The sequence below is a fragment of the Triplophysa rosa genome, linkage group LG1, assembly GCF_024868665.1.
Source record: "Triplophysa rosa linkage group LG1, Trosa_1v2, whole genome shotgun sequence".
Taxonomy (NCBI): domain Eukaryota; kingdom Metazoa; phylum Chordata; class Actinopteri; order Cypriniformes; family Nemacheilidae; genus Triplophysa; species Triplophysa rosa.
Window position 1 is genome coordinate 2,860,968 of NC_079890.1, and position 24,459 is coordinate 2,885,426.

The window sequence follows — 24,459 nt, forward strand, 5'->3', positions numbered from 1 at the left end:
ACCATTCTTTCATTTCTACTAAAAAGAACATCAGAGGGGATCGTTTGAATGGCTTTGGGTTGTTGTCTTAAAGTACTGCACTACAGTATTTTGTCATTGTTACAATAATGTGTAATAAAAATAATATGTTTTATCATTTCAGTTTTATGTCTTTCGGTCATTTTAAATGCAAAGAAACGTGAAAGCTCAGAGTAAAGATATTTGTGAAACAGAACCCTAACCTATAAAGATGCAGTAATAACACAAACCTTTTTAAATGCAAAGCATAGTGTAGTTTGAGAAGTTTGTAGTAATAAAACAAGAAAAGAATAGTTTTGTACATGTGGGAAGAGATGGAAAGGGTTGATTCTGCTTTTCCTCAACAAGACCGTCCAAAATATCACACCATTGGATCTCTGGGCGAGCTGACGTGTTAAAACTTTGGATGTAATGCGGGGGAAGAATTTTTAAGAATCAAATTGCAAACATAAAGAAACTCAATACGTTTTATTGTTTTGGGTGTATTACAGTAACTTTTTTTTTCTGTCTAAACAGGCTCTGTTGAGACATATTACCGGAATAATGCTGCTCTTATGGATAACATTGTGCTTCGCATGGCCTGGTATAGTAAAAGCTTAACCTCACATTCTCACAAAACCTGTCGAGAATGTGTCTTTGTTTCACCCTATATCCAAAAGAAAGAAAGAAATTATTACATTATTAATAGTTTACATTATTAATAGGGACCATTTAGATATTTTGCACTGTGAGGTTTTTTTAGTGTGTGTGTGTGTAGATTATGAATTACACCGAAGAGAATAATAAAAATCAAAAAGACGATAAAATATGATGGTAAAGAGAATTCTGGGGGAAACAACAAAAGGTCCCAATTTTTGATTTATTGCTTTTTTGTGCATAGAATAATGCTTTTTAAATTGTTTTTTTTTCCTGAAATGTGTTTAAAAAAGATCACACTGTATTTAATAGTTCACTACTTGCAATTACACTGTAAATAATGACATTCTTACTAAGCATTTTTGTCTTGTTTTTAGTAAAAAAGACTTCTTAAATCAATGTACTAAGATATTTAGTCTTGTTTTATGAAAAATAATATGAGAATTAAGTAAGTTTATGGTAAAAGCATCAAAATGATTTGCCAATGGGGTGAGAAAAATAAACTTGAATTTAGTTAGACCTTTTTCTGACGTACCTCATTCAAGTTTATTTTTATCACCCCATTGGCAAATCATTTTGCTTGCTTTTACCATAAACTTACTTAATTCTCATGTTATTTTTCATAAAACAAGACTAAATATCTTAGGTCAGTTTTCTTGTCAGGTAATTGTATATTGATTTAAGAATGTTTAGATACAAAACAAGACAAAGACACTTAGGAAGAGTAGATGTACTTTTTAAGACTTTTTTAGTTTTTTCATCATCTATAATCTTAACAGATAATACAAACTCAGCATTTCACCAATATTGTCTTTTTTCAGTAATATGGAAGCAAAATTGTTGATATTTTAAATATATAACAATAATAATGTAGGGTTTTTTTTTAAGGTGCAATGGGATTTATGATCCGCAGTGTTAAAGAAGGTTTGTGTCTAGAGGACGGTCTTCATAGTATAGTTCGTTTAAAGGAATGCGAGCCCGACTCGGAGCACCAGCAGTGGTTCTGGACAGATAAGTGGTACCTGGTAAACACGGGCACCTTCAGGTGTCTCTCCTCTCTCGACAATGAACATGTCCAAGCCACTGCTTGTTATGCTGGTGACCACATCAGGTGGCGGTGTGAAGCTCAACAGATTCTCAGCTTAAGGAATTCACTGGCATTGAGTGCAGAGGGTGGAAAAGTCAGTCTGGTCGCAGATCAGCACAAGTGGACGACTCTAGATGGGGGTGACATCTGTCAAAACAAAATGAGTGAGTCGGAATTTATTACGTATTTCTTGTATCTAAGTACATTTTTGTTTCTGTAGTATACTATAGTATTCTGTATTGTTAACTATAGTAAAATAATACAGTGCAAAAACTGTAGTATACTTTATATATTATATACATTTACTATTGTAAGGTTAATAAACTAAAGTATTTTGGAATTTTACTTCAACACTACATAGTATATTATACGGAGCCCCTTTAGGGACATGGGGTGGAAAAAATATGAGAGGGAAGAGAAAATATTTTTTTAAAGGTTTTGCGTTATCTCGCAAAACTTTTGCGTTCTCTCGCAAACATATTTGCGTTATAGTACAGTAAAAGTTTTGCGAGGGAACGGAATGTTTCTCGGGGGAACGCAAAAGCTTTAAAAATATTTTTCTCTTCCCTTTCATACTTTTTCCACCCCATGTCCGTAAAAGGGCTCCGTAGTATTACAGCGTTTTTTAATGTAGGAACATTGAAAAAGCAAAACTTTATTATCATAAGTGTAATATGAAAAACGAATTATAATGGCCCATTATTAAGATTAAAAAAAGATTTAAAATAAAATTAGCGTTTGATGCACCACATTCAATGAATGTTATTTATGCTTTTAATGACATTACAGGGCATTATCACAATAATGATGATTCAATATTTTTGCATTTTGAGAATCTGAGAGAAACGTTTTAGTTTATTTGCCACAAAAAGAGGCAAGATTTAATGACGTCAGCTCACACGCAGATACAATGTTCCAGCTCACGTGACACCTTTATTGCTCCTTACAGGATCCAAAAGACAAAGCCATGTAGATTTTGAGTCTGACTTTGAAGAACCGGATGACAGAATGACAGAGGAACAAGTGAAGTTTTTACAGTGGTATTACCGCACAGAGGACCGTAAGTCTGACCCATTTTACTCTTAAAGGGACAGTACACTCAAAAATAATTTCAGCCTTTAATCACTGTTATATTGCTTCAAACATGTATGATACTTTTAATTCAGTGAAACACAAAAGAAGATGTTAGTCATGACAAATGCATGCTCATTTTATTTCTAAATAGCATTGAAAAATATACAAATTCAAATGACCAGTCTATTTACAAAGACATAACAAACAAATTAAGATGATGGCAAAAAACAACTGGCCGTAAAAATGAAAATTGTTGCCATGAAAGAAACACATCATCCTAAATTATAAGAATATAAGCGTCATAAATAACGCTATTAACATCGCACAACGTGGATGTTAGAAATTGACACAAACATTTCTTGCTGATTTTGTGCTTTACAGGAACATCATGGACATTTGCCATGCTTGGATTCGCTTTTCTGGGTCTTCTGATTGGTTGTATGCTGTTGGTCATGGGAATGATGGGCAACAGGTGCGTAACATGTTTCTGGCATCAGTGAGATTAAACAGACACCAGATCTGTTTTTAAGACCACGGAGGTGTAAAATGAATGTAGAGGGAAAAGAACCATTTGGGTAAATTTGAAGAGAAACGCATCAGTTCATATTGAGATCTTCAATAATATTGACTTTTGATCACAGATTCGACAAATCTGAGCTCAGTTTGATACATTGTTGAGATGTCTTCTAAAACTACATCTTTAATCTCATTGATGTCTAAATAACTGAGATATTGAAGAGATCTCATCTGTGATCTTTCTTTCTTATGGGTATGTATTTTACACACCTTGATTATTTGTCCATTCAAGGAGCAGAAAACAAATAGCCAAGTACAGAGCATCTACAAAAGTGATGGCAGTGAAACCTGAAATGGAGGAGCTGCAGGTCATGACGAAGAAGATCACCGAAGAGAAAACCTCCTATGTTCCCCTCATGCAGAACAGCCATACAGAAGATTCTTTAAACGACAGCAAAGTCACAGAAGAACTGAAGCCCGGAGAGATCCTGGTGACCTGGAAGGACGGCAACGTGTCCACTTTATATCCTGAACCCATAGCAAACGATGAGGTGGAAGAGTCCCACATTGAGGGTCAAGATATGGAAACCCTCTCTCCAAACACCCACGATTCATCACTTTAAGTTAGACCTTTCAAAAACATCCCGTTGTTTGTCATTTTTTATATAAATATTAAAAGCGAATATGACATCTTGGTTTATTCACGCCTATATTCGGTTCTGTGTCTACATTTTTATAATTAAAAATAAAGGTGCGTTAAAGGTTCTTCACAGCGATGCCATAGAAGAACCATTTTTAGTTCCACAACGATCCAGGATTCAAAGAACCATCTCTTTCTTACTTTTTTATAATCTGAGGAAACTTTTTTCACTACAAAGAACCTTTTCTGAAAAAGTTCTTCAGTTAAAGGTTCTTTATGGAACCAAAAGGTTTTTCTATGGCATCGAAGAACCTTTTAAAGCACTTTTTTTAAGAGTGTAGTTCAAAACTTTGCTTTGCTTAGAATGGAAAGTTTATAATAAATGTAATAAATAAATAAATGAATTACCAGAACTGGTCAAATAAGAAGTATCATGTGATTAAAATGTTGTTTTGTTCAGTTCATGTGCAATGAATTGTAAGTTATTTTCCTCTGTGTTACGCCATGTGATATAATACATTTGGGAATTAAAATAGGGCTGTCAAAACGATTAATCGCGCCCAGAATAAAAGTTTGTGTTTACATAATATATGTCTGTGCATGTGCATATATTAATTTTGTATTTATAAACACATACACATACATGTATGCATATTTAGGAAATATTTACTTGTATTTATTTACACATTTATTTTTATACCAATCATTTTGATTATGTATAAATGTTTATAATTTTTTTCTGAAATATATGCATGTATATGTCTGATTTTATAAATACAAAATAAATATGCACAGTACACAAACACAAACTTTTATTCTGGATGTTATGAATCCCGATTTATCGTTTGACAACCCTAAATGAAAATAAATATTTTTAACTATAACTAACAATTCTGTAACCATTTCTGCGAGTACAATCACATAAAAAATATATAGTTTCACCTGAACTTTTCTCTGTTTTTGGCGTGATTACGTAAAATAGACTATATGACAACAAAGTCCAATAGTCCAGAATGTTTCACAACAGTCTGAATAATCAGAAATACCACAAAAGTATATAAATGTATCACTGTACATCTGCATTCCCTATAAAAACATTTGTAGCGTCAAGCCCAAGCTCACTATAGGGTCAAAATATTCAACTTTTGGGTGAATCCAATGACACAGGTCAAGCGTCATTTATTTGTGCGTGGTTAAAGAAAGAGTTCATTCGGGTTAAATCCTCTTTTTTCTTTTTATGAACTGTTGCTTAAACTCAAGATGCTTTTTGCGCCCGTTTACGCCATTATGTATTTCCTCATGTAGATCAGAAGATGGCAGCAGCAGCAGGGTCAGAAGATCTTGAAGCCCTTGAGAAGGGTCAGCGTGGGAGCTCTGCGTTTGCTCTGAGCTCTTGAAGACTTCACCGTCACCAGTTTGGCCGTGGCCGGGGCGGGGAGCTCTTTATAACAGGCGGAGGACAGACTGACGGTGGCCTTGTCCTCGCTGATGAAGAGCGGACGGATGCTCCTCTCCGCCTCCCGTCTCACCTCCCGTACGGCCTCGTGAAAGATGCTCTGCACCGACAGAAAGTCCGAGCACGCAGAAACTTCAAAGAACAGACAGCCGAACCGCGAGGCCAGGGCCGCACCATCTGACCTGCTCACCTTTCTGAGACAGAGACGTGTCAAATAATGTCCATAAGGCCTATCAACAGCACATACAGTATGCTATTCTAGAATGCAGTATGCTAGAAAAAACACGATAGAAACTATCACAGATGTTCTATGGTTTACATTAAAACACCATAGCAAAATTCCACGTGTGTTTTGGGTATTATTCCAATAGGATTTAATGGTGTTCTATATTTTAATATAGTTTAATTGTATCAAATAGAAATGTTCAAGATGGATAGATGTGATCAAAGTGGGTGGACAGTAGCATTAGATCTCCTGTCAATCTCAATGTATAATACATAACCACTTACTATAGTAAATGGTACTGACTTATATAACATGTACAGTATTTTGGTCATCAGTCTTAAAAATAAAAAAATAAAACTAATTATAATAAACCTCAGCATCGTGCAATACAACACCAGTAAACTTTTCTTATGATGCGTTCAAAGATGGGTACGTATAAACGTTTTCATAAGCAAACTTACAGAAGTTATGCCTATACACATGACGGAAGAATTCACGCCAACAGGTGTTAGATCAGATTTTGTGGAAAATGTTTTATAACCCATGTAAAGATAAGTAGCTTATGTAAAGTAACCTGCAATTCTATGTTTTGAACAGAGAGGGCGATAGAGAGTCAAAACGGCAGATTACTTGTAGTTTTATTCAAAAATGTGCTTTTATGCTTTTAAACTCTGAAATGTCTTTTTTACTTGAATCCTAAGTGTGTTACTGTAACAAAAAATAAAAAACTGGGTGGAAATAAGCCCAGAAACGATCTTTAAATAGAACCGAAGCGCAAAGGCTTGATTTCTGCATACAGCGATCAAATATACAGTATTTGCTTCAAACACAGTCAAGGAAGATCTTAGAAAACCTTTTAAAAGCTTAAAGGAATGGCACAGCAGTAAAGGCTGGGTGCCGGTCAAAGGTTTTGCTAAAAGCGTTGTTGGCAAAGAAGCACATGTAAATCTGTGGTAACGTAAACTGATGAATGATTGAAGACAGCTGCTATATTGTCATTTTAAATGCGATACTGCATCATACGGTGTGCAAAACCATCATTTCCGATTACTGTTTTACAGTCGTGAAGATGAAAATCCAAATCCTTGGCTGGTGTTGGGCCTAACTGTTGTCGTTTAGCTAATCACAGTTCATACATTCTCGCTGAACTAACAAAAATACATTTTATGCAAATGCACCGTTTCCTGTTATGCTTGGTTGCTTAGTTTCAGATTTTTTCACAAACACGCACTCAAGCAGGAATTTTGGCAGGTTATGATTAACCTTTCAATGATTTCATTTACCTGTATCTCTCCATGTCCAGTTTGTTTCCCAGAAGAATCACCTGTGCCTCGGGCTGCAGGCCTTTCGTGTAAAGAGTCACCGTCTCCATGTACTGCTGGCAGATCTCAAAACTGCTCCGATTGTCAATGCTGTAGACGATAAAGAAGGCACTGGCCCAACCTAAATAACGCTCACAGTTGACCGGTCCATCCTGTTATGGATAGAGAGAGAGAGAGAGATATTCAGTGCTTTTCTGCAAAGTTACATTTCTGACAGTTGACGCCAAAATCAAACTCATGACCTGCCACAACAACTGAGCATCAGGAACATTTGGCAAGTGTCCATCATCTGATGTCAGCCTGATCTCATGCGAATTCTTAACTATTTTACATCAATTTGTGTGATTTTAATTGTTCAGAAACGTATAAGACTATAAGAATCTGACTGGAAAATCAAGTTTCGAATCAGTGACACTGTGTCTACACTGGACGCGACCGACGCGACACGACAAAATACATTAGAAACAACATTTTGTCCACACTGGATGCCTGTCGCGTCCGGTGTAGACACGGTGTAAGAAGGAAAGTATGTGGAGTTTATTACCTGATCAGCAGTGTCCATCACTTTCACCAGAACCGGCTGTTGGTCAACCACTTCTTCAGAGGAATACGTGTCTTCTGAAAGTAGGTCATAAACAACTATTGTATGTTTCTTGAAGAAACAAACCCACAAAAAATTGTCATCTTCACTGCAAATACGAAAGATGGGCACCAGTTTAAGTTGCATGCCAGTTGCTCAATGGTTTGTGCTTAATTTTTCCCAAAAAATCTCTCTTTTCATCCAGTTCCTTGCTAATGGATTTCTGTTCCTGTCGTTGAAGATTTTTTTTCGAAAAGTAACTTTAAACAAAGTAATACAACAACAAAGAATACTTTTGACTCTAAGGAGACTATAGCCTATGTTACGCTCTTAAAAACAAAGGTGCTTTAAAAGTGCTTTAGAAGAACAATTTTTGGTTGATGTTCATGGATGTTTATAGAAATTGGTTCTTTTTTTAAAGAGTGTACTTTGGATACTCTTTCGTTTTATCAAGAGATTGGCAAAGTCTGCTCATTTGTTATAAAGTCATATTTGTTAACTGACCAAAAAAAAAAGAAAAATCACAGATCGCTTTAATATCTCAGTTATTTCTCATAGACATCAAAAACATCAACGTCTCTGATATTTCTGCTGGGAAAAGTGCCAGATATCTCACAAACGTCTCAATTGGAGTTTCCAAAGAGATCTCAACAATGTCTCAAAGTGAGCTCAGGTTTGTCAAGTTTGCAATCAAAAATCAATATTACTGAAGATCTCAAAATGAACTCAAACATTTCTCATCAAATTTACACAAATCCAGATGATTTTACCTCTACAATCTACATTCATTTCAGTTTTTTTCTCCTAAACAAGAATCATCAGAGAATCGGTTGACATGGAGAACTCCATCAAATCTCCTGAGCTATGAAAAGGCTCAAGTTTTCATCTCCAGGGACATTGTGGGAAATGAATAAAAAACAGCTTGAAAGGAGAGAATTTAATAATAAACATTGAGGACTAAGAAAAGCCCATAAGACCACACACAAAGCCCCCCGTGTCTATTTTTGAAACTGTACTAAGGTAAAATAATATCCATTCAGTGTGGTTACAAAATCACAGTGGAATGCGTCTGTTAAAACAGCAAAAGCTGAGAAACTCACCAAGATTTGGATCATATTCACTGATGAATCTCTTTGTGAGGAACTTGACAGTAAGAGCTGTGGGACACAAACAAACTTCCTGTAAGTCTCGTTTTAGAAATATTTCCCAACGGGATCTTGGGACACATTTCACTTCTCATTTTGGAAAAGCATGAGAATTGACTTTTCATGGCGACTTTTAAGTATATTGTGATAGATAAAATCATACCTGACTTTCCAGAACCCAAAGCCCCCAAAATCACAATGTTACATTCTGAAGGTTCATGCTCAGGAACTGTTACGATGTTGCACGTTCTTGCTTTCCCAAACATCAGAGACATTCTGAAGGAAAGAGGACAAGAGTGAAAGATCAAAATATTGAGATCTTTAAAGAATGAATCACATGCGCTTCGGCTCATACCTGGATGATACTGACGTATGATCTCTCACCAGTGCTCTCTGTAAAACAGCTGGATCCTGTTAGGTTGCAGTATAAACATCCTTTCCAAACTCAAAAAGGTGTGTCCATGATGGCTAGAGTGTTGTCGATCCGTCTGTAAAGTTATTTTCCTTGTTTTCCCAGTTGTGGAGCTGATGCTGGGAGAGGGGGGCTGAATGCTGACAGAACGATGTGATTCAGTGGGCTGGACTGTCCCAATCTATGTAGTGGAACCACGCCTTCCATGAACGAAAATAACCCTGTATGTTTGGTAAGCCACGAGTGAGCCACAGTTCTCCTCCCATAAACCACTACTGTAAGCCTGTCAAGTCTTGATTGAAAGGGATAATTCACCCAAAAATGAGAATTCTTTCATCGTTTACTTACCTTCATATCATTCCAAACTTGAATGACTTTCTTCTGCAGAACACAAATTAAGATATTTTGAAGAATGTTGGTAACCAAACAACATTGAACCCCATTGACTTCCATTGTATGCACACAAAACCACTGAGACATTTCTAAAAATATCTGCTCTTGTGTTCCAGGTTTTGAACAACATGAGGGTGAATAGATGATGACAGATTTTTTTTAATTTTTGGCCGAACTCTCCCTGTAATGGGTGATTCATCATACAGTATACACCCTTTGGATCTACACAATACATTAGGCTCAATAAAAGTTAAAACAACAGATAGTAGTCCTAAGGAAACAATTGACTTTATTATCTTCTAACTACTCTGCTGTCTTTTGATTAGATCCCCATGGGCTCCAAGAAGCTACCCAAAGACATTAACAAACAACATGTACAGATGATATCAAGATAAGCAACGATCAAGCGTTTTTCATTCAGTTCGAGTTGTATTTTGAGCCGCCACATGTTCACCTTGAAAAGTCTGGAATGTTGACCCATGACAAAAAGTGACCCCTACAAGCATACCACTGTTACAGTTCTGGGCGGTTCACCTGTTCACCAACAGGAGAAGATAACATTTTCAGCCTGGTTTCAATTCTTGCCAAGAACAAAGGGGTAATAAATAACCAGAAGGTCTGCTGCACTCTGGGGTGATGGCTATCTGCCATTGCTCTCCTCACGGGCTGTTATAGATCTCCCCGATACCACTGCGGCGTTATGCTGCCACGCTTTTCACGTCTATCTATAGCCACTTCTATTCTCGGAGAACTACAAACATTATGAAGGACTCAGTCAAGTGCACCTGCCTGAGGAGATGGGACGACTCTTGTCACTTTAGGAGACATCGAGTCATTGGTGCTGTGGATCTCTTTAAAGGAACGTCTGATTTGGCAGAAGTGGACAATTCAATGGGATTCAGAGCAAAATGACCAGCAGTAACTTGATGGAGTCGAGCAGCTGTGCTGACATAAAGGACGACACAAGGAAGGCGATTTGCCAGCCAATGGGTTTTGTGAAAATTCGCTTTGGTGAAAATGTCTTAATGGTGGACAAAGGCCTCCTGGAGCTCAATTGCGAATACTTCCGAGCTCTTTTCCATTCTGGGATGAAGGAATGCCACCAGGATGAGATTTATCTTCCAGCACTTAGTGCTCGTGGGTTCTTGGTCACCCTTCGGGTGTTACACGGAGAAAGACCCATTTTGAGCGGAGACGAAATTGTTGAAGCCATACAATGTGCCGCTTTCCTTCATGTAGAGGTTCTAACCGAGCATCTCGTGAACATGGTCAATTCAGACAACTGTCTTCTTATGTATCACACGGCTGCTACTTTTGGGCTATTTAGGCTCTTCAACAGTACTGCTTTGTTTATTCGGGACATGTATGAAGACCTCAAAGAAGATGTGAAGTGCCTACCCGAGGATTTGATTGAATACGTCAAGTCACTTATTCCTAATACATACGTGACTGTCGGCACTCACTCGCCAACTATCAAGCTTCTGCAGGACTTCATGAGAACAGTTTGCTATCTGGATGAAGATGAGAATGATTGGAAGGTTCTCACACACTTACCCCTCGATGCTAGTACCACCATGGCAGGTATCGCAGTCCTTGACAACAAGCTCTACATTGTTGGAGGGGTCTACGACGTTACCAACAAAGTTGTGGACTCGGGGTTCTGCTACGATGTATCTACAGACACTTGGAGCACATTTTCCAGCCCGCAAAAACTTCGTTACAACTGCACCTTGGTCGGCCACGAGGGCAACCTTTACATCATTGGTGGAGAGCACGACAAGACAGTAATGTCCTCTGTGGAGAGGTACAACGTCTCGACGGACACTTGGAACTTTGCCGCCCATCTGCCGAGACCTGCAGCAGCTGTCGCTTGCACCAAAACTATGAGCAGACTGTTCATCTGCCTCTGGAGACCAAAAGACGCTACGGAGATTTACGAGTACATCCGAAAGGAAGATAAGTGGGGGCTAACCACCACACTTGTTAGGCATCAAAGTTACGGCCATTGTTTGGTGGCCCACATGGACAATTTGTACGTAATGAGGAATGGACCATCTGATGATTTTTTGAGATGCGTGATGGACTGTTACAATCTCACCACGGGTCAGTGGACGGCCATGCACGGGCAGTACGAAAACAGCAAGGGAGCCTTGTTTACTGCAGTGGTGCGAGGGGACTCTGTTTTCACAGTGAATCGCAGGGCGACGGTGGAATACGCTATTGAGGAGAACAAGTGGAGGACGAAAAAAGAAATGACAGGATTTCCAAGAATTGGCTCCATGTGGACTTTTCTCCTGAGACTGACAAAGAAAAGCAGCGAGGCTTTAGAAAAGTACGATAACGGACCGGAGATCTACAGCCTCCCTTCAAACTCTGTAAAATGCACTGAATGAGTGGCGATACATGCTTTTTTAACCTTAGCTGCTTAGAATAGCATCTATTGGAGTCAAATGCTCATTTGTGCGGGGAGCTGATGCCTCAAGTGTTTCAGTTAACAGGGAAAAGGGAGGTTGGTGATGTAAGTGACTGCTTTTAGATGGGTAGTCTTAAATAAACACACTCCCACCAAACTTTTATTAACAAATTCATCTTGTGTTCATATCTGTTGCTTTATTTGCTAGACAGTTGCAAGAAAACGAAAAGGGATCCAATCAAAATGATTATTTCATAAACTAGCATGTTTGCAAACATTCTTTTGCCATGGTCCTTCTACAGTCTACGGGAGCACCAATGTACAGCATTTTTCAGATTAGATTTAACCAAAATATATGGCAACCGTTTGAGAAAATACAACTTGGTTTATGTTCACTGCATAAAATGAATTGTATCTGTTAAAATATTATCTCTTGTTTTTTTTAAGTATTATTAAGTAATATTTTTTTCTAGGGCTGTCAAGCGATTAATCGCACCCAGAATAAAAGTTTGTGTTTACATAATACATGTACTGTGCAAAATTATTTTGTGTTTATAAACACATACGCATACATGCATATATTTAAGAAAAATTATTAATCAAATTAATTATTAAAATTATATTAACAAAATGTAAGAAAAATGTTTTTATATAATTTTAAATATTGGTAAATATAAATAAATACATCTAAATATTTTCTACATATATTTACATGTATGTGTTTATAAATACAAAATTAATATGCGTAAGACACAGACATATATTTTGTAAACACAAACATTCTCCTTACATTTTTTTGTTTTAAATAAAGCAAACAAGGTCAATAATAAATGAATGTTCCATATTAATTTTCACAGATATGTTATACAACATTCATGGTTATTAAATGATACAGTACGTCACTATGACTACAAAGACCACAAGACCAATCTATAAAGACATTTCCTGTTTTTATATCAAACAAGCCATCTGTGAAACGTTGATCCCCGGAGTACCCATACCAGAAGAGCGGGGGTCAGCGGCGGGCAGAGCCATTCAAATCGAGACAGAACGTTTAAGAGAACGATGATTATCATAAATGATACTTTATTCATATGAGGCTTCGTGATCTCATGAATTGGTATGACTGGAAACTGACTGTTCGAAACCTTCAGAAAATTACACCCAGACATTCCTGAATGCATTCCTGGTAACTGTTGCAGTAGGTTCACTCATGGGAACCCGAGGATTCTAAAACCAAACAGTTTACCGAAAAGAAAACCCGCTTGGCAGTCTAATAAGAGAACATATAGATTTTGGCATGTCTGTCTTATTCACTCATGTGATTAGCTTTTTTGTATTTGTCAAAAATGCTATTAATTCTTCATGATAATGTGTTGAGGACATATAGACACACATATAGGCAAACCATTTTAATACATCACATACTTTACACATTTAACAAATATATGTATAAACATTATATCACATATAGATACAGAGAAATATAAATAAAACATGTGCAAACTATACTATACTTTTTTAATGCGTTTTCTGTACATATACATTGTAAAAAACAACTAGTAGAATGGACTTATTTATTTGTGCTTGTTTTACTTAAAATGCTTTTGTCAAGTTTTTTTTCACACAGTATTTTAAAGTAAATTTTACTTGTTTAAATGTGTGCAAAAACTTTTAGAAAATGACACAAAAAATGACTAAATCCTACTATTTGTTTTTTTCACACTGTACAATTTTTTGGTGTAAATTTGCGCAAAATTTGCACACAATTTTCCTTAAAAAAACTGTGCAAAAACTTTAAATTTAAATTTACACAAAACAATAAGTAAAGCCTATAGTTTTTTTTTACAGTGTAGGTAACTTAAAACATTTGATGTGTACTAATTGTGCTTCTCATTTTATTTTATAGTATTGTTGCCTAGATGTGTTTACATGAAAAACAATTCTAATGTATGTAAAATAAAAAAGTCCTTAGCAAATGCAAAGTTTTCCTTCTATAAGCAAACATCATAACTTTGCTTCTCTCCAAGGCCATGATTCTCACTCGACACAAATCTAGATTAACAAATATACATACATGTATTTTAGCATCTAATAAACAAGCCGTGAGCGCTATGAATAGCATAAAGAGCATGACAGCAGCTGACTCATGTCAGCATCCATTGGTCAGGCCACGCGGGTCATGAGCTCCTCCAGGGCTCGCTCTCTGTGGTTCTCATGCACCAGCAGAACCTCTTTAATGGCATTCTGCTGGAAGCCCATTTCGTTAAACTGCACGAGAAGGTGAAGGAACTCCTCGGCCTAAAAGAGAGAGAAGTTAAAGGAAGATTTACATCAGTGGTTCTCAAACTTTTCAGATCAAGTACCACCTTTAATAAAATCAGGGTACCACCTAATGACCGCCATAGAAAATCATATGAATAAACACTTCAATTAAAAGTAGAGCTGTGAATCTTTATCTCTACACCTCGTCCTCCAATTCTAATGTAGCCTATTATTAATAATTCAAACACTTTTTTATTTACCAGCTGTTTTTAAAGTAAAGAACATGTGTTTCAGTGTTTTTCAAGTTAGTCAGCTGTAATAGTGGACACAAAACACTTTTCTGTAGTCCACAGTAATATATAAACATCTTAAACGACGTATGTTAGACGGCTTGGGCGGAGCATCCGTTAACTCCTCCCCTCCAACTGTCAGTCTGCTGCCAGTCCCATTTCAAAATGCAACGGCAGTTTTTATTCATCCAATCAAATCGCAGAGAAAGACGAAAGCCACGCTCACTAAATTCCATTTCACTCGGAAGTAAAAACTACCACCAGGAGTCTGTTCAAGTACCAGTTTGAGAACCACTGATTTAGGTAATAAATGTTAAGTATTCATTTTGCCTGTGCCATCATAATGCTCAGACGTTGAGGTGCTATGCTATGTGGTATATATTGTGTTTTTAATGATTTTTACAGTGTTGCTATTCACTTGTTAAGTCTGTTGACAACAAACAATGCTTATATACCCTCATGGCGTGCCGCAAAACTACCGACAAAAATACGATCCTGTACTGTACTGATGATATAACAGTTCACCAGTTCTGGTTCCTAGATATCACTCAGGCCAGGGTTTTTCCCAGCGTTAGATTTTTATCCAGTCAAGGTTAAAACGCTTTTAATTAAAGAACCTTATTTTTAAGCATGTCATTAGGGTTGTATTGGCACGGGACCTACCTTGGTCTCACAGTTCTGAAACATCTCCAGCGCTTCTTCAACTTGAGCTTCATCGTAGCCAAGTTCACAAAGCCTATCACACGCCACCAGATATCTCAAGATCTGCAGGAGAGAAAATAAAAACATCTGTTATACAACGTATATGAACACATCATACACAACAGAGAATAGACATCAAAGCTGCAATCGTCACTTTTTCTTTCGGTTTTAAGCAAATACATACAAAATCAGTGTTGTCTCCTTATCTCGATTCTCACCATTACGCTCAAAATAGTGATTTATCATTTGAGCTGTTGAGTGTTTCATGGGAAATCTCAGTCAGATGTAATTTGAATTAAACACACGTAATGATACACTGTAAAAAATTAGAAGTTGGATCAATTTTTAAAAATTGCTTCAATTGTTAACACCTAAAAAACGTTTGGCCAACTTAAAACATTCTGTCAGTAAAGCAGGTAAAGTAAACTGCAGTATTATGTTTTAAACAGAGATGGCGATAGAGAGACAAAATATCATTTTCGAGAACAGCAGATTTTGTTTTTACTCAGAGTGTTGGATCAAGCATGATGAAGCGTGATTGAAGTTTAGCCCTCTAAACCAGTGGTTCTCAAACTGGGGCCCGTGGCCTCCTGGGGGGCCCCAAGATGGTTCCAGGGGGAACCATTTCTTTTCAGTCCGCTTGTTTTATTGTGTTTAACTACAGCTGTCGTCAGTGTTTTTGTTTGGCAAATGCAGCAGGTATGTGTTAAAATATCAAATTGGAGACTATATTATGTTGATTGTGGCACTAAACAACACAACAAGATGATATTTTAAACTCCTTATGTAGCCGAATCTGTGCTGGTTTGTATTGGCCGCCTCCAGTTTTCCCTTTGTTTTGCCTCCAGCTAGAGCCGTGACGTAAGCGTGACGTAAAGGGGTCTATTGAGAAATAATCTCTTTAATATCTCGATTATTTCTTCTAGACATCAATACGATTAAATGGAGAGCAAATAGAAACTGTTGTGTCTCAGATATTTATCATGAGAAAAAGTGCCATCACAAATGAGATCTCAACAATGAGAGAGATGTCTCAAACTGAGCTCAGATTTGTCACGTCTGCAACAAAAGTGAATATTATTGAAGATCTCAATTTCAACATTTCTCATCAAATGTGCCCAAATCTAGATTATTTTATACATTCTACATTCATTTTACACCTACATGTAAAAGTGTTGATACTTGATTGGAAACACTGAGAACTTCATCAAATCTCCTGAGCTATGAAAGAACGACATCTGAGCAAACCATTTTCCTCTGGGAGTGTTTGACCATTTTACGTAGTTCAATCGAAAGGGCAGATCCTTCAAAGCTATCAATCTGACTTAATGTAGGCCCAATGTCATTGTCCAGCCCTCATCCTCTGATGTCTGTATTTTTTTGTGTCCCTTTAAAATACAACATAACGTAAACTTTGCTAATTCATGAAATGAAGAACAGAAGTTTCCCACGGCGCTTGGCAACGTTACTGATGTATTTGTTCATCACCATGGCTTCATCTGCTCTCCTGGGAGGTTTTGAGAACCAGATACCAGCAGGTTGTGGAAACTTTGGGCGATCTAGTGTCTATTTTTAATATGTCTATTTTTTTTCTCTCATCACAACCAGAATCAGATTAAAGAGTCTGGAAGCAGATGTTTCGCTCTTACTGAAAGAAATGAAACTAAAGCGCTTTGGTTGAGTTGTTGGTATGTGAAATCTCTGGCAATTCTGACATTACATAAGTTTCTCCAGATCACTATACAGTATCAGACAGAACGTTTTATATCAAATGAAAGCAAAGTGCAGATGTTTTTAAATTCGACCAAACCTTCTTAAATGACCAGGATGGACCAAGGTTACTATATAAATGAAGAGTTTGGTTACAAAATGAGATAACTTTTTTCTAAAATCTTGCTTTTATTGTGCATTCCAATTAATATCAATCAAACTGCAGTTGGTTTGTTTTGATTTAAGCCATAATAACAAATAAAAATACAGCTAACTAACACAATAAAAACATCTCATTTTGGAACCAAACTCTTCAAATGTTATGACCATTGATTATTTATTAATTGATTGATAAAAGCATGGGCTGAAACGTCTGCTCTTGGGTCTGTTTTAAGACGCTTTTTGCACTTTTATCACTTTGCATATGTAAAATAAAAGCACTACATTTAGTCATTTTTTAGCATTTAGCAAGTTAACAGACCTTTTTGGTCTTCTCATACTGTATGTTTTGGTTAGTTAGTCACTTTGGTTAGTGTTTAAATGTGAACATTTTATTTTTATTTAATATTCATAGATGTGCGGGCACATCACTGGTAGAATACAAACGCAGGTCTAAAAGCAGAGATCACTGGAGTGGGGTTAAGTTTAATGCATGACGCAGGGTAACCGAGTCAGTGGCGAGAATCCCAGCATTAGGTTTTGATCCGTTTGAATGCCAGCTCCGGTGTCACAATCCCTCTCCTCACTGACCTGCTCAGGGCTCTGCCGGCCCTTCTTCTGCAGGGCGATGATAGCTGTACGGAGAGGGTAACCCCGCTCGGTCACGGCCGCCAGCAGTTCCCTCTCTTCCGGGCTGAGAGCGGAGAGCAGCTCGACTGAAGAGTCCAGGGACGCGGTGTGGGAATGGAGTGGCCGTGATGGGGCCACCGCAGGGGGAGGAGACGAACCCCGGGCCTGGAAAAAATAACAACAGCGGCTCACGGTCACAAGCTACCCTTGAGAGATGAGGGCAGGAAACACAATACTGGGAAATTCAGGATGCAAAACACACGGATGCTGGCAAACGATTTTGAGGACGTTTTAAAACGCTTAACGTGCCGTTAGCAAGTGTCTTTTGCCTCTCTATCGCCATCTCTGTTTGAAACGAGTAAAATACACATTTCTATTTATGATTTAGCATTTGTGTTTACAAAAATATACTACAAGTGTCTGCATGTTTAGTGCATCCATGGACGTGTGGCCTGACAGGAAGTGATGTCGTGGGCATTGATAACATGCTGTCATCACAAGCGTAACCTTGAATCGTAACTTTGCTGAGAAAGACATTTCCCGGGCACTCCCACTTGCTAATCCAGACAAATTTGTTGCAGCTTGGGAAGATTCCCGGAAAAGACTTAACACTGGCTATTATTAGCCAGCTCAGCTTCTGAGACATGACAGAAATCTGAGAAAGTCTTCTTCGGAGAAGTCATTCATGTCTAATATCAGAATGAATTAAACCGACCACACGGTCGGATCACAAGAATCAACAAAATACCTTTCAGCCACGGTCTTTTCAATGAATCTGGATGGGAAAAGATTTCCACATACAGTGCATCTCCTCTTTGTCCCGCCTCTCTGAAACGCTCCAATTTTTTACAAAGCTCTTCGCTCTGAAAAGTGATGTGTGCTATGATTGGCCAATACTGCTAGCGTGTGAGGGAAATGTAACGCCTCTTACCATATTTGAAATAGAAATATAGCAGAAATATAGCCTACAGAAAAATACATTTTCTTTTTTTCCTGTTTTTCTTGTAAATTTGCAATCTTTTCTGTAATTTGACGGTTTTTGACCGCATTTCAAAAATACATGAAAAATCTGTTAAAAACACAAGGAAAATTCTGTAAAATGACATTTTTTACATTATACATGAAAAAATCTGTAAAAAATAACAGTAAAATCCTGTAAAATGACATTTTTTACAGTGTATGGTGATTTTTATTATATGGTGTTTAATTCTATTGGTTGAGTTGCCAAAACATGTCCTAGGTCAATGTTGTTGCTGTTGTTTTTGCTTTTACCGCTTTAAGAAGCTCTTTCCTAGAGTTTACCTTTCTTAATTTTATGATAAAATTCACTTGCACATTTTTTTGTGACAGACCTATTCAGTTTTTAATCATTTACATACCAAAGATTAAATTAAAGCTTGAATGTTTAATAACAAATATGTATGTCAACATTTTTTATTGAAAATTGTTCATTTTTATTATTTATAATTATTTAAAATTGATTTAATATTATTTCATATTTTTATTTTTTATTATTATTGTGTTTTTACCACTTTAAGATGCTCTTTCCTAGAGTTTAACTTCCTTACTGTGCGTTCACACTGCCAGCGACACCCAGCGACAAAGCGAGGCGATGTCATTCATTTCAACGGAGAGCCGGAGACAAGACCGCAAGTGACTGTTGGCGACAGGAAGTGGGCGTGTCTAGTGACGCGACGCGACAAAATTGATATTTGCTCAACTTTATGCAAATGATGAGCGACTTTCAGGAGCGACTACCATTAGGAGTAAAGCAGCGGAGCTCATGTCACGTTGGATTATAAATGAACCTATGCTGGGTTAAATCAACCCAAAATCAACCCACTGAAATGAATGGGCTTCAGTGCGATGTTTGGAACTATCGGACGCTCCATGACGCGACTTACTTCCGCATTCCATTCTTACTGTGGAGGTCGTAACTCTCATATTCAACAGCTCTGACTGTAGGTACTTAGTCTTACCTTCGTGGTTTGTTTATTGCGCCCGAGTGTAGAAATGCATTCAGACTGCGCGTGGTCATTTGAAGACGCGAATGACACTCTCGGATGCCCAGCGGTTCTTTGGCTCCTCTGGAGGTTTCTTCTGGTCTTGCAGAGAGAAGACTGTCGGACGGTTCCCCCGCTCTGTGTGGAGAGGCCAAAAGGTGAAGGCAGGTTCAAGAAATCCGATGATCCACAAGTGTTCAAGTCTTTCAACCCTAAAGCTTCTCTTGGCAAGCCCGAACCACCCTGTCTAGGCTCGCTGTTGGCCGTCCCATCTTCTTCATTGAATTCCTCATCTTCCGAGTCTGAAATGGTGAATTTGACTCTGTCCTTCATGGCACGGTAGTGGGCCGCGTTTAAACTGCGGCTGCGGGGACGAGGGTTGGGCTCCCAGAAGTCGCTGCTCCAGCGGCTGGCCAACCTGCTCTCCTGAGGACTGCTGAACATCATCCAGTATGGAGGACAGGTCGCCGTCTGCTCGCAGCGCGGGCCGAGGGTTTGATAGCCGCTCTGGAGATCCGTCAGAACCCAGTTCTCCAGACTGAACACGTACTGGAACAACAAAACACGGACACTCGAGTTTGTTATGTTTACATTAAACATTTCCAACTGATGTTTCTAATAACTTCACGACATAACGCTAACATAAAGATCAAATAAAAGGTTCTCTAGATTAGCCGTACAGTGTATGAATGCATATTATGAGCTAATGCAAGTAACATTCGTCTTATCTGCTGGTATCAGCATTGCGAATCAGGCGACCGCAAAACAGATGTGAAAATGACAAGTATATATAGTACACCGGCCAAATGTTACGCAACAATTTTAGCCCATTCAAGTCAAATGATACACGCAGCGCTCCAAGGCAGGTACTCCATGTTGTTTTTGGACACGTGTGGGCCGAATGAGTAAGACTTTACTCAAGTTCTCCATAAAAGGCTCGCATGAGCTCATTTCTGATTAGATTATAACAACCTCCGACAACAACGTGTTTGCTTTGCGAATAGCACACAAACCTTTAGGAATTTGATCTAAAAGGATCGACAGTACCAATTATATCAACAATATTCCACAGAAGCTTTTCCATTCTCGGCATTGTAACATAAACTTGACTCGACCGCACACCTCAAGGGTTAAATAAGGGGTTATAAGTCGGTGTAATTATTTGACGCTGATAGAGTGATGGCAGATGGGAATAGGTTAGAGGTGGAGTGGATACGCTTACATCGAGATGCATGTTACAAACGTGTTTCTCATGACCTTCACTCAGTAAAACTGGCTTAAGGTTGATGGCAGTGAATGCTTTTGGCAAATTACATTGAGCCCAAGATGTCACAGATCTTCTTTAAGACCTTGGGAGCAGCTTAAAGGGACAGTACACCCAAAAATGACATTTTTGTCATCATTTACACAGCCAAAAAGAAAGATATTTGGAAGAATGTCTGTAACCAACAGTTTTGGGGCACCATTGACTACCATAGTAGGAAAAGAAAACTTCAAAGGTGCCCCAGAACTATATATTTTTTCTACATTCTTAAAAATATCATGTTTTGTGTTCAACAGAACAAAAGAAATATACCGGTTTGGTACAAATTGAGGGTGAGTAAATGATGACATTTTCATTTTTGGGTGAACTGTCCCTTTAAAACAATAATTTAGGATTAACATATATGGTAGTGGCCATTTTTGGTTTTAATCTAATTTAAGGGGTACAAATCTGCTTTCACAACACTTAGCCACGCCCACTTCGGTAACTCTGTATCCATTCTCAAACATTATAGACATGAATTACCTTGGCATTTATCAAACCATTATGGTTATTTTTTAAAGATTGAGTAAACAAATCATATCACGGTCATTGTTAGGCCATGCATCCACTAAAGTGTTTTTTCCTCAGGCAAGCATACTTTTTAATCGTTTGCCTTTTTTTAATAACACATTATTTTAGTGAAGTGAAATGAGCTCATTTCTGATTAGATTATAACAACCTCCGACAACAACGTGTTTGCTTTGCGAATAGCACACAAACCTTTAGGAATTTGATCTAAAAGGATCGACAGTACTAATTATATCAACAATATTCCACAGAAGCTTTTCCATTCTCGGCCTCACATCACTTTCATTATTTTAGGGATATTCAGGCGTGTCAGCCTCAGTATCTTGTAGTATCTTCAAGTAGTCCGGTACACTGATTTCTGGAGCTGTGATGAGCTTCACCTCCTCCTTCGCCTCCTCAAGGAAACCAAGAGGCATCTTTAAGGGCACCTCATCCAGACAGGACATTCTGACCCCACCTGAAACAGCATAAAAATTATAATTTGACACGAAATACAGACTTAAAAAGACTGTAAAAGTCAATATTTATTTATCCTCGCATTGTTCCAAACTGTGTGACTTTCTTTCATCTACAAACACAAAAGAAGATATTTTGAAGAATGCTGGTAACCAAACGACATTGACTTCCATTGTACTGACAAAACCACTGAGAATTTAAAAAAGTATTTTTTGTATTCTTTTTTTTGTTTCACAGAAGAATCATATACAGGTTTTGAACGACATGAGAAAGAATAAACCATTTTTAGGTTACTATACCTTTAAAATGAAATAGTGTGATCTTGGTGATGACATCACAATCGCACTAAATCTTACCGCATCAGCGTTATTAGCCTACTATTATATTAAATAACTATTTAGCCAGTATATTCCATCCTTAACATTTCTTTGAATGTAAAAATAAATAAATAAATATTTATAAAAATGTCCTATAAGAGCTCAGAAGAAACTATCAGTTTGCCACTGCTGTGCCCAGCCGCTGACGACGCGTGCCACCCAAAAAAAGATGGCAGACCGAAAGCATTTTTACATTGATTGACTTGTCGACGGTGTGGTCCGACTGGGTCAAGCCGCTGAACCTGTGCCGCCCAAAAACCCCCGGCGGACCGCCAGGTCATTGTTTGCTGGGGTGTTTTCTTCAGTTATTACTCAGAAATCACGTACATGTCCTCAGTACGAAACTTCCTCTCTATATTTGTTTACTTGTTACACAGTAGTAAAGAGACTATAGAGGATTAGAGATTAAGATTACTGCGACCGTGTGACCGACTCAACACCTGATGTGTTGTGACACGTGCTCTCATGTAAACATCCATCAGCACCTTTTTAATACAAATGAGAAATAGTTCCACGATGGGTCACGTTAATATGGATTGTGTGCAACATGAGTATTATGACCTAAAGAACTTGATCTAGTGCACCAGACGGCCTGCTGACGTTGTCTGTTGTCAACAGCTACTCAGATCTGATCTTAACATTCTGCTCTGCATCTTATTCAACAGATGGTTTGACATCTTCAGCCATACACGTCATAAGCTCTTAAGTTGTTTTTGTGAAGGACACAACAATGGAAAGTAAAAGAAGCTTCAGTATTATGTCTAAACACAAAGCAGAACATCTCAAGAGGTATCTTGAATGATCCAACAGGTTTGCTTAACGGATAGACGTTCCAACTACAAGATACCACCAGAAAGTTATTGATTTCTTTCAACTTTAATTTGAACGTAATATTTTCAAATGAGAAGCCCGAGTGCATGTTTCAGACAGCAGTAGAAGGTAGTCATACATAATAAAAATATCTTTTGGAAAGTTTTTCTCTTAGATGTTTACGTGTTGAAGAAAAGTCAAACCACGATTTCAGTCGTGTTGTTATGGCTGTATTTCAGCATAGCTGTCATTGGGTTTTAAGGCTACAAGGCTGTTACATGGCCATAATACACTCTTGCTCTTGTGATTTCACTTACTGTTATTTTTAATTACACAGATCGCCCTTTGTACTTTACGTCGACAAAAATCTATATTGTAAAGCTGATTTAATATGAACGTATCCAGTCAAAACCTCCTGCAAAAAAAGCTTCAGTGCATCTTAAATAGAAATCTCCGTTAGTGTGACAGTAAATACTCTGGAAATCTTCAGTGAGTTCCACTTAATTTCAAATCCCCCCCTGTTTTTACATAAAAAATTTCACTGCAATACTTCAAACATCCTTATTGTATAGGATATAAGGTGGAATAAAATGTGGATATATTATTTTTAAATAAAATGCAGGTAATACTAGTAAACACAGCTAAATGCTAAAAGTTAAGATATTTATATTACACCTTATGATTATTTTCGTTATCCTTTAAACAAACTATGAAGGTGGCTCAGAAATGGAATACTGTTCCTTTATCGCAACAGGTAGAGCATTGCGTAAAAAGTAATAGGTTTAATTTCCAGTAAACATATGTACATATAAAAAAACATGAACCTAGAAGGCACTGTATGCTGAAAGCTTTTTGAAAGTGTCGACCAAATGTGCAAATCTAAATGAGTGAATGAATGAATTTAAATAAAACACCATTCTCTGCTTATAAATACAAAGAAAACACATTTGTATTGTGTACTCACCTGTGTCCTGTTTGTTTTAGTGATGAGATGTGTAGTGTTATTGTGATTCTGTAACTATAGTCTTCACAAAGATTAGGGAAGACTCTGCTTCACTGATCCACCCGCATAACACATCCTCATTGGCTGTTTACCTGAGCTGGACCCGCCCACAGGAAGTAATCCTGATACTCACTAAATCCTTGGTGTTTCGAGTCTGACGTCTTCACGCAACAGTGGGGTTTTTTGGCGATTTTAACAATCATAGGTAGTTTAGATGGTTAGAGTAAGGTTAGGGTAAAGGTTTCGTAAGACTTGAAACGCCAAGGATTTAGTCAAAACCAACAAGCCACGCCCACGGATCT

General features: G+C 37.7%; 4 protein-coding genes across 6 annotated transcripts; 2 read left to right on the forward strand and 2 right to left on the reverse strand.

The window, feature by feature from the left end:
* The first annotated feature begins 559 nt into the window (after nt 1-559).
* On the forward strand, nt 560-3,960 carry si:cabz01068815.1 (solute carrier family 51 subunit beta). Its single transcript, XM_057338263.1, has 5 exons — nt 560-601; nt 1,543-1,905; nt 2,691-2,801; nt 3,197-3,287; nt 3,624-3,960. Exons 1-5 carry the CDS (start codon nt 562-564, stop codon nt 3,952-3,954), a joined length of 936 nt encoding a protein of 311 aa, XP_057194246.1. The 5' UTR covers nt 560-561; the 3' UTR covers nt 3,955-3,960.
* Nucleotides 3,961-5,295: 1,335 nt separating this feature from the next.
* On the reverse strand, nt 5,296-9,245 carry rasl12 (RAS-like, family 12). 2 transcript variants are annotated; one of them, XM_057338283.1, is made up of 6 exons: nt 9,056-9,245; nt 8,864-8,976; nt 8,656-8,712; nt 7,520-7,590; nt 6,937-7,127; nt 5,296-5,621 (listed from the first exon to the last, which is right to left on the reverse strand). In XM_057338283.1, exons 2-6 carry the CDS (start codon nt 8,973-8,975, stop codon nt 5,303-5,305), a joined length of 750 nt encoding a protein of 249 aa, XP_057194266.1. In that variant the 5' UTR covers nt 8,976; nt 9,056-9,245; the 3' UTR covers nt 5,296-5,302. The 2 variants fall into 2 exon arrangements, with proteins under 2 accessions (XP_057194266.1, XP_057194259.1); XM_057338276.1 differs by having other exon boundaries at nt 7,520-7,593.
* Nucleotides 9,246-10,413: 1,168 nt separating this feature from the next.
* On the forward strand, nt 10,414-12,272 carry kbtbd13a (kelch repeat and BTB domain containing 13a). The gene has a single exon (XM_057342964.1). The coding sequence runs from the start codon at nt 10,414-10,416 to the stop codon at nt 11,896-11,898; it is 1,485 nt and encodes a 494-aa protein (XP_057198947.1). The 3' UTR covers nt 11,899-12,272.
* A 911-nt stretch (nt 12,273-13,183) lies between these two features.
* Nucleotides 13,184-24,450, reverse strand: ubap1lb (ubiquitin associated protein 1-like b). 2 transcript variants are annotated; one of them, XM_057343798.1, is made up of 6 exons: nt 24,119-24,450; nt 21,826-21,968; nt 19,654-20,226; nt 17,636-17,839; nt 15,137-15,238; nt 13,184-14,219 (listed from the first exon to the last, which is right to left on the reverse strand). In XM_057343798.1, the coding sequence occupies exons 2-6, from the start codon at nt 21,955-21,957 to the stop codon at nt 14,085-14,087; spliced, it is 1,146 nt and encodes a 381-aa protein (XP_057199781.1). In that variant the 5' UTR covers nt 21,958-21,968; nt 24,119-24,450; the 3' UTR covers nt 13,184-14,084. The 2 variants fall into 2 exon arrangements, with proteins under 2 accessions (XP_057199781.1, XP_057199789.1); XM_057343806.1 differs by having other exon boundaries at nt 21,892-24,450.
* Between the last annotated feature and the right edge of the window lie 9 nt (nt 24,451-24,459).